General features: G+C 41.6%; 1 protein-coding gene across 1 annotated transcript; it reads right to left on the reverse strand.

Moving 5' to 3' along the window:
* Window positions 1-659: 659 nt before the first annotated feature.
* On the reverse strand, window positions 660-2,388 carry LOC134290766 (uncharacterized). Its single transcript, XM_062857962.1, has 3 exons — window positions 1,971-2,388; window positions 1,109-1,687; window positions 660-1,009 (listed from the first exon to the last, which is right to left on the reverse strand). The coding sequence occupies exons 1-3, from the start codon at window positions 2,386-2,388 to the stop codon at window positions 660-662; spliced, it is 1,347 nt and encodes a 448-aa protein (XP_062713946.1).
* Between the last annotated feature and the right edge of the window lie 8,104 nt (window positions 2,389-10,492).

Raw genomic sequence — 10,492 nt, forward strand, 5'->3', positions numbered from 1 at the left:
AGGGGAACAGCCATTACCTTCAAAAGCTATTTCAATTGCAGTAGGGTTAATCGCAGCATAGACTCACGCCTCATAAGTTTGTGTGTTGCCACGTAGAAGTAGTTGAAGAGATTTACGGTTCTTATAGCTGTCCAAATTCTTTTATTGACGATGCTTTAAAGCTAGAAGTTAAAGTACATGTAACTTAATCAATGCAAATTAAACAAAATAGTGTAAATGTAAATGCTTACAATTCCGGTCACCCTTTATATCCAAGCTACTTCTTGTCGACAATTAATCGGTAATTACAGTTCCTAGATAAATGAAATTAACGCCAACAGTAATGAATTTTCTCAAAGCTATAACTACTTACAATTGTAGATTTTTAACTTGAATTTGTAAAAAATACTTATGATGTCTCAGCTACAACAACTGTAGATCGTAACCTGTCAATATTAAATTTATTGTCATTTCGGCATTATAGAAACGAATTCATTACTTTCAATCAAGAAAATAAATCAGGCAAATAGAAAAATCACTTCTTAACACAAGTTATTGTAGAAAATTATCATAATCACTCGTTTCTTACCGCATGTGGCTAATTTTGGTATTTATCCACCTCTATCTTCTCATTGACAGTTCATACAGTATTTTGTCTGACCAGCAAGCATGTCTTCACGTCATTGTTTGACGTGGTTATGTTTTGCAATAGTTGCCTCCTCGCAACCGGGTGACTGTTTGTGGTCGAAGCGGCTCAAGCTGGGTCTACCCGCATGCGTTACGGTCTCGTCAACAATCCCCGGTCCGTAAAGCTGCTCCGCTCCCTCAGCTTTACTCTCTGAAACAATATCCATGACCGCCAGCTTGACGAAGGGTCTACGAAGTATTCCTGAGTTAGTCCTGACTTCCGCTTGCCTGATACGGCCGTCCTTCCCTGCAAATACTGCTGTTACTTTACCTCGAACCCAGCGATTCCTGATATTTCCGTCCACGATGAACACAATGTCGTCCACTTCAACATCTTTCGTTTCTGCAAACCATTTAGTTCTGCGTGTAATAACAGGCAGATACTCAAGGACCCACCTGCGCCAAAACTGATCAAGAATGTACTGACAGAGTCTCCAGTTACTGCGTAGAGTTTCTCTTTCCTCCGTCAGCGACTTCTCTGTTTGCGTCACTCCATCTGAGTTCATCAGAAGGAAATGGTTTGGAGTAAGAGCCTCTTGATCCGAACCTTCCAGCGGCATGTATGTTAATGGTCTCGAGTTGACCATGGACTCGGCTTCGCATAGAACGGTGTAAAACACTTCCTCTGTTACGGTTCTGGAGTGGTTTATCGAGCTCATAGCCGCCTTTACAGCCCTTACCATCCTCTCCCACGCACCGCCCATGTGCGGAGAGGCTGGCGGAATGAAGTTCCAACTTGTATTTGCGTTCGTGAAACTCTCAGACAGTTTCTGGTTCACGTCTTCTAGTTGCCTTGACAACTCCCGTTCGGTACCAACAAAGTTGGTCCCGTTGTCGGTGTAAATCTTTTGTGGTGCACCGCGTCTGGCTATGAACCGGCGAAGCGCCAGCATACACGATTCAGTCGATAGAGATGCCGCAACTTCTAGGTGCACTGCTCTAATTGTTAGACATGTGTACAGTACGACCCATCGTTTCACCGCACTTCTGCCGATTTTGATCAAATACGGTCCAAAGTAATCTATCCCGATCATCGTGAACGGTCTAACAAATGGTGTCACGCGCTCCGCAGGCAGTGGTGCCATCCGAGGAATATGTGGTTCTGCTTTATATGTCCGACACCATTCCCAGTCAACCAGTCATCGTATAAGATGTCGCATAAGATGATAAAGTGGAGGCGATATGCGTACATTTTACATGCGCCTAAATGGAGGCATGCACGCATATGGCCTCCACTTTGTCATCTTATGCAACATCTTATACGATTACTGGTTGTCTGGGTTGACATCGTTTGCCGATCTTACGAACTTCAGCACGCAGGTTTGAGATGTGGTATTTCTGCCTCAACTCGTTTACCACCGTTTCTCCATTTTGATGCCCGTACATTCTGTGACAGCTGTCGATAACTAGTTCGGTAACTCGATGTCCTTTGGGCAGGATTACCGGATATTTTGCGTCATACGAAGCAAAGGGTGACGCACCGATACGACCTCCCATACGAATCTCTCCACCCTTATCGATGAACGGAGATAGCTTTCTCAGGGTACTGTTCTTCTGGCTTCTACATTTGTATCCTGCTCCCATTTGCTTCAGCTCTTCAGCGTACGCGTCCTGTTGTGCCAGCCGCCACAGCGCAATTTCTGCATTCCTGTAGTCTTCCTGATTCAATCCTTTAGTCTTCTGAGATGATCCCGTTACGTTGCGGCATCGTCTGATGAACATAAAGACGTACGAAGTTGACCGTAGGCGGCGCTCCCATTTAGAAAATCGTTGACAATCGATGAAACTGGCACTGGTAACTTCTCGGTGAAAATGAACTGTGCGTAATTCCTCTTGAATTTCCACGTACTGCACCTTCTGCGTTGGTCACTGATCCTCCGGTTTATACAAAAAATCTGGACCAGAGAACCAACGATCGGTTGGCCGTAGATCCGGAGCTCCCTTCCATTTGGTCGCATCGTCCGCCACATTCAGCTCTGACGGCACGTACCTCCATTCCTGCATCTTGGTCTCGTCCAGAATTTCGCCTACACGCACAGCAACGTATTGTCGGTACTTTCTAGCGTTCGACCGAATCCACAGTAGAACAGTGTTGGAATCGGTCCAGATGAATCGTCTCTGGATTTTTATCGAATGACTGTCGACAATGGACTTCATTAAGCGGCTACCAATAACAGCCGCCTGCAGCTCCAAACGCGGAACTGACAGCGGCTTCAACGGAGCTACCTTCGCTTCCGAAAGAGTTCTATAGTAATGCATGGCATACCATCTGGAGAGAGTTCACGTTTGTGATGAATGATGTGTTAGTTGGAAGGGCTGAGAAATCTTTCTTCGATGGAGTCATAGTTCTAGTGAAGAAGAAGCATAACAGTGATAGTGTAAACAGTTATTGACCTATTTCGCTCTTGAACTTTGACTATAAACTAATTTCAAGAGTTATCGGAAAAACAAAAGTGTTCAAATGGTAGACGAAAAATTTCCGAGGCAACGGCAAAAATCATTGATAAAGTGTGTGAACTAAAAAACGGTAACGGTAATGCTATTTCAGTAGCATTTGACTTTGATCACGCTTTCGATCGGGTGGAACACTGTTTTCTTGCCAAAACTATGGAAAGAGTGAACTTTAATCAAGAGTTAATCAACTTGCTGATGCATTTTGCCCGAAATAGCTGCTCAAAAGTTTTGATCAATGGCAAACTATCAGAAGAAATCAAAATCCAGAAATCCGTGCGGCAAGGAGATCCATTGTCGATGTTTCTTTTTGTAATATATCTTCAACCACTTTGGGATAGACCTTGGGATAGACTATCGGCCACCTTTCCGCGTGCAGTCTTAAACGCGTATGCAGACAACATATCTATGTTCATTGAAAGTGATTTAGAACTATCTTTGGTGGTTGAGACTTTCAAGGCATTTGGCCTCGAATCAGGAGCAATCCTTAACACAAGGAAAACCAGTGCGATGATGATAGGAAATATAACATTGACAGTGCAAAGTGATTGGTTACAGCTGACGAACTCAGTGAAAATTTTGGGGATTGTACTTTATGAGGATTTCGATGTCCTTGTTCGAGAAAATTGGAGCAACGTACTAAGTGGTTTCCAGAAATGTCTATGGATGAACAATGAACGAAATTTGAATCTTATTCAATAAATCATCCTCATCAATACTTACGTATCATCTAAGCTGTGGTATACTGCTTCAGTTCTGCCTCTACCGAAAAAGTTTGCTGGAAAGTTTATATCGCGAATAGGTTCATTTCTGTGGTATGGAAAACCATGGACGAGAGTTGCTTTCGAAACTCTCATCCTTCCCAAACAAAGAGGCGGCCTGAACCTGCATTCACCGCCAATCAAGGCTAAAGCTTTGCTGGTCAACAGGATGATGCATCTTGGTGCCGACCTGCCATTTTTATGGTCATTCCTTGAAAACAAGGCGAACCAACCGAACATCGCACAAGTTCCTCGGCGATATGATCACATCAGGACAGTAATACTAGAGACAGCTTTCCTCCCTGATAACGTTGCAAGAAATCCAACATCAAGTGAACTATACCACCATTTTTTGAGCCGTTTGAAAAAACCCAAAGATCATCCTGGAATCATTAAATCTTGATTGGAAGAAAATATTTAAAAACATTCATTCTAAATTCGTCTCATCGTGCAATATGGTATGAAATTGTGCATGGGAAGGTGGTAACGAATGAATTGCTTTTAAAACGAAATAGGCGACTGGATCCATTTTGTGACAGCTGTCCTGGAGTACCGGAAACAATCGAGCACCTTATTTTTAGTTGTAGCAGAACTCGTCATAATTGGATTTATCAACGAGACCTATTTGTAAGAGCAAAATACCAACTGCAAACTCTTCGTCCACAAGAATGGATGTTTCCTGTTCTAAATAACGAAAACAGACACTTCAGAACCTTTTTACTCAAAACCATGTCACTTTTGTTAGTATATTTAGTTGAAAATAAGTTACCCAAGACTATCGATGAGTATGAATTCTTCAAGCTATGTAATATGTAAATAGCTTTAAAACTAGACAATAAAGCTTTATATAAAAAAAAGTGACAGACGACGGAAGATGATCTGGGATAGCACTTTGTAGACAGCATTCAAAATAGTGATCGCCCTGAAGTTCTCACATTCCAAATGATCGCCTTTCTTGTGAATGGGACAGATAACCCCTTCCTTCCACTCATCCGGTAGCTGTTCGGTTTCCCAGATCCTGACTATCAGGAGCAGCAGACATGTGGTCAACTTTTCTGGGCCCATCTTTGATGAGTTCAGCTGCGATAGCATCACCAGGTGCTTTGTTGGTTTTGAGCTGATGAATACTACTTACTTCCCTCAGCGTGGGAGTTGGTTCATTTCCATCCTCCGCTGCACTGGCATCGTCGTTTCTTCCGCTGCCGTGGGCTTCCGTGCCTACGTTTTCCACGCCGTTCAGGTGCTGATCGAAGTGCTGCTTCTATCTTTTGATCACCTCACGTCCGTCCGTCAAGAGGCCCCCGTCTTTATCCCCAGCCAAACACGGCTTTCCTGAGAAGCTGACTAGACTAATTAAAGCAACGATGAACGGTGTGCAAAACTGCGTAAGGGTTTCAGGTGAACTATCCAGTTCATTCGAATCTCGCCGGGAACTGCGACAAGGTGATGGACTCTCATGCCTAAAATAAGATCAAAAATTAGTATGGGGAAGAACATAATAATATCTCATTTTGATGTTATAAGATCAGACTAATATCTGGGGAGATCTGGGCCGTAGCACATCTAACCAATATCATAAAATGATCTGACAGATGGATTAGAGTAAAAAAAGAGAAAAATGCCCGCGACCGGAATCTAACTTATGACCTTGTGATTTATGAGCAGTGACATTACCACTGCACTACGACTCATATCTGAAAATAGGAGGTAACAAAAGCATCAACTTCTACGTTTTCCAAGGTGTTTGCGAGTCATGGTAGATGTGTTGGTTTGGTCCCGCCATGTTGTAGATGAGTGTGTGAAAGAACTAATTATGATCTTGAATAATAGTTTTCAGATCTTACAATTTTCGGATGTTATAGATGAATGTGTGAAAGAACTGATTTTGATCTTGAGAAGTCATTTTCAGATCTTTCGATTTCTGGATGTTGCAGATGGAAAAGTAAAGAGCTAATTTTGATCTTGAGCAGTATTTTTCAGATTTCCCAATGATACATGTTCTATTGCAGAATATTAATACAGTTTCCACCCAAACTTTGCAAACTGAAGCGTTAGTATGGAAAATAAAAATGAATTATGTCTCAATTAGGAATTGCATATTTTCCTAAACCAAGAGAGCTTTTTTCCCTACACGCAGAACTCGATGTACACAGAGAAACGAGTAACTTTCACGCAGCGACCGAAAAGACAAAAGAATTTTCACGCAGATTTGTGTACCACCGGATCAGCACATTTTTTGTGTTGATCCAGTCGTACACAAATATGCGTGAAAAATCCTTTGTCTATTTGCTTGCTGCGTAAAAGTTACTCGTGCCCTGTGTTGTTTCATTTAAGTGTAGATGATTTCACATTTTATGTTCTTTCTCTGAATTGCCAACAAAGCTCCAAACTTTAAAAACGACATGCGTAGAAACATGTTTGGTTTATTTTGCGCCTAAAACAGGACGAATTTCCACCAATAGGACGCAATCAGTGAAGGACTAGATTGTAGTAATGAGCTGAATTTTTGTATGGTGAGAAGGTAAATTCTCAATCTCTGCATCTCTTCTTTTTGTCCCAGAGCTCGTTAGTAAAATTTGTGGTGTACATAAGGAAACATCTATTTATTATGTAACGCTAAATTCGAAATTTTTGAACACGGTGATTGATTCATTAGGGTCTGGCGGCCACCATAATGTGTTTTTGTATGATAAGTCCAACTTTTTTGTATGGTCCGTAACTCTAGGTTGTATTCCCTATTCCTGGAGCGTTACGTAATTTATTAAACCGTGGAGCGGACCTGGTGTGATCTAACCATCACTTGACTATCACGCCAAGGACCTGGGATCGAATCCCACTCCCGACAAACTTGAAAAAAAAAATGTGGGTTCTTCCTTCGGAAGGGAAGTAAAGCGTGGGTCCCGAGATGAACTAGCCTAGGGCTAAAAATTTCGTTAATACAGATAAAAAAATATTAAACCCCTATCTCCTGAAGTGTTACGTTATTTGTGGACGACACATAATGAAAGTTGAAAACTTAAAATAGTTTTTATGCGCAATGTTGGGAAATTTCAACTTTTATACAGCGGGTTGCACTAGGCTTTCCCAAGATCAAATTAAGAACTAATTTTGAAATCATATCACGATGAGACATTGAGCAGATATTTGGCAACTTTTTGAATATCTCATCAATATCATATTAAGATATGACATCAAAATTTGATCGTTTTAAGATATTATGATATTCACGTCTACCCGGGTAACTATACAGCCGCAACAAAAGAGATCTCAACATCTACACCGGTCCAATTACTGGACACTGCCCCTGCTGATACCATCTACAAAAGATCGGAGCAATCCAAACCTCAAATTGTCGCATCTATGACGAGGAGAGAGAAACATCAGAACACATCTTCTGTTATTGCAGTGCACTCACCCAACGTAGGTTCAAAGTTCTCAGTAAGCCCTTTTTAGGGCCTGCTGACATATGGATCTTATCCCCCAAGGACGTGGTAGGCGCTGCACTTAACGGCGAACATAGCATCCAGAAGGCGGCCAAAGCTGGAAGAACAGCCGGGAACTTCAGTATGAACTTATGCAATTCACAAAGCAATTTGAAATAAACTTTTCAAGCGATTGTTTAATGAATTTCACAAGAATTGCCGTTGAAATTTTAAAACGAATTCCCGAACAAATTTCTTAGGCGCCATCCACAAATTACGTAACGTTCTAGGGGGAGGGGGGAGTATGGCCAAGCGTTACGGCCCATACAAAAATTTTTGGGTTTTCATACAAAAAAGCGTTACGGAGGGGGGAGGGGGGGTCGCAAAATGTCGATTTTAGCGTTACGTAATAAATGGATGCTGCCTATCAGATTCCAATGAAGCTACCAATTTCAAAAAAAAAATATCAAAGATATCAACAAATCACTTTTCCATGTTTTACGATAGTGACCCCGAACTTTTGGCTGATACATCATATTGAGGGGTGATTCCAAACTTTTGGTCGATGACATCAAGAGTTAAATTACTTAATAACTTTTTTTCCTAGATTTTTTAGCTAAGTTCGGTAAAAAGCAGTTGGAAGCTAATAGAAAATAGGTTATATTACCGCTCTCATCTTAAAATTTGGTCGATTCAATTTCCAGCGACACTGCCGTAAATTTAAGTTATTTTTTTCAGAAAATTTAGCAACTTTGGGTTAAGTTTACGTACAAATATTTTTGTAAAAGTTTTACCTAAATCATGTTCAAAGTTACTTTGACTTAATATCTTTTGAATGAGACCTAGGGTTTTGAAATCGGACGCAAATTGTCGGAGGTATGGGCCTAAAAATATGACATGTTTTTGAGGGGGTGACCCCAAACTTTGGATCGGGAGTGTATGTCTAGGTCATCTGATCAACTTTGTCGGTAAGTTATTGGTCTACCCAATAAATTTTCTGAAGACACTATTCTTCCAAATCATTAGGGTTTTGAGCTGTCACATATCGCAACATTTGCTTGACAACCTAAAATGATTCATGTAGTGCAATTTAGCTTCAACCAGTTAATGGCACCTCTAGTGGCCAAGTTAGCAACTAATGATATGAACCAAGCCAAATAAAGTATTGCGCTATCCCTTAACACACCCCGGATTATTGGCCACGCCCCTAAGTAACCGAAATCCCATAAGCTTACCCCTGTCTAGTAGAAGCCTGCTTTATAGGATTTCTTTTTGTAGGAATTCGTTTAGTAATACTATCTACATCATAATTCTTATCTGTGTAGCCGTAAGTTTGTACGACAATTCCCTTGGTAGGAAAATAAACCCATTTAACAAAGTCATGCACATGCTACAGAACCTTTGGACAACCAAACCCTGTACCCAATACCCCACTTCCTTCCCTCTCGACGTTCGGCTTAGTGTGCCCTGCTGTCGCGAACAATGAACCTCGCCAGTGTGGATGCGCGGCAGAGCGAAAAAATATATATATTAATACATAATTCATATTCTCCGCCGTTGTCAGAAACGCATGTATTTATGATTGTCAATGCATTTGGCTTCTGGAATTAATTTCAATATTTTCATGCACCTTCAGCGCTCTGTGCCCTGCACTACTGCTCTGTGCGCTGTTCCTACTCGTGTTCGACTCGATGACTTCCCCCGCACTTCGTCCGGCGCTGTCCCGTCGTCACAGTGCGCAATCCAAATGGGTGTTTTGGTTGTAACAACAGGTAGGTAGGTATAGGCCGGTAGGCCCCGGGAGCTTTAGTTAACTGCGCGTCGCATTGGTCTTATTGTTATCAGATCGAACTACTGTGCGCTGGAGTTGAGTATCCGACTGGGCTTGCGGAGGGCTTTGGATTGGATTGGACAGGTTGACGAGGGAGGAGGAGGTACAGATCGAAGATTTACGGGCGAAGGTGAGGAAAATTATTAAATTAAGCGCGAAGCAGGGACCCCAGGGCGGTATTGGTAGGCGGTTGCTGTTGGTATTACGTGCCATTGCGTGTGATCGGTGGTGCCTTGAACATGGATGGAAAGAAGTCCGCGTGGAAGAAGGACGGGAGGAAAAGGATGTTCTTTATTAAATCATCACGTTTTGGTTTCGGGATTGAATGAAAGAGCACTACTGCTGCGGAATAAATCTTCACAATCAGATGGAGGAATAATGCTGTTTCGGGTGAAGAATATGAATTCACTGGAAGATTTATTAGACGAACCAGAAAGTCAAGTGCACAGGAAGTGTTATCTCTTTCATCTTATTAAGATGTCGTTATTTTTTCTCTTGTGTTTGTCGTTTGGTGATTTAGTGTTTCAATGTTCCTAGAAAGTGAAATGTAAAAGTGCTTAGAATCAAATTTAGGTAAAACATGCAATTCTAAAGGTATTATGGAATGGTGGGAATTAAAAGTATACATACGCGATGCGGTAAACGCGTGTGTACTAAGCTTATCATGCTAAGAACAACGAGTTTGATTCCCTTTGGTTCTGAATCGCAACTTCCTTGCAAGGCAAAGCATTGGTCGACAGTTCTCAGCTTGATAACCTATGGAAAGTTTATTCTACGAGTCCGGTCTTCCTGTGTTCTCACCTATATACTATAGGCTTAGGTTTTTCTTTAAACTATGTAGACTTCAAGGGAGGAAAGCGGGGGAGGGTCTAGTGTCGACGGATCATACAAATTTTCAAAATTTTGGAAAACAAAAGTCTGCGAGGGGATGATGGGCTCCGAGGTGAAAAATATAAGTTTATAGACTGTTTATGGACAGCACCTTATCACACAGCTCCATCGTATTTTACTAAGATTATTTAGCTCCTGTGCTCCTTCCTTAATTTCCAAATCATCTCGTAACTCCTTCATTATACTTAACTATGAAAATGTTCATAAATTGAACACTAAGCCGACAAACAGGCTCCTTCTCAGTTGGGACATCACACCACGAAGAAGACAAATCCAAATTTCTCCATAAGCAATGAATCAACTTTCTTCAGTATTGACCCATTATTGTGTGTAAATTCACATATGAAATTATTTCTCAAGCCGACAACACAATAAGAAACAGCAACCTGAAATAACTCAAAGACACGCAATCCAATTGTGGCACGCAGTCGTCATTGTCGTCGGTCGCCAGGACTCGGTCAATCAGTCTC

This window comes from Aedes albopictus, chromosome 3, assembly GCF_035046485.1.
Source record: "Aedes albopictus strain Foshan chromosome 3, AalbF5, whole genome shotgun sequence".
Classification (NCBI taxonomy): Eukaryota; Metazoa; Arthropoda; class Insecta; order Diptera; family Culicidae; genus Aedes; species Aedes albopictus.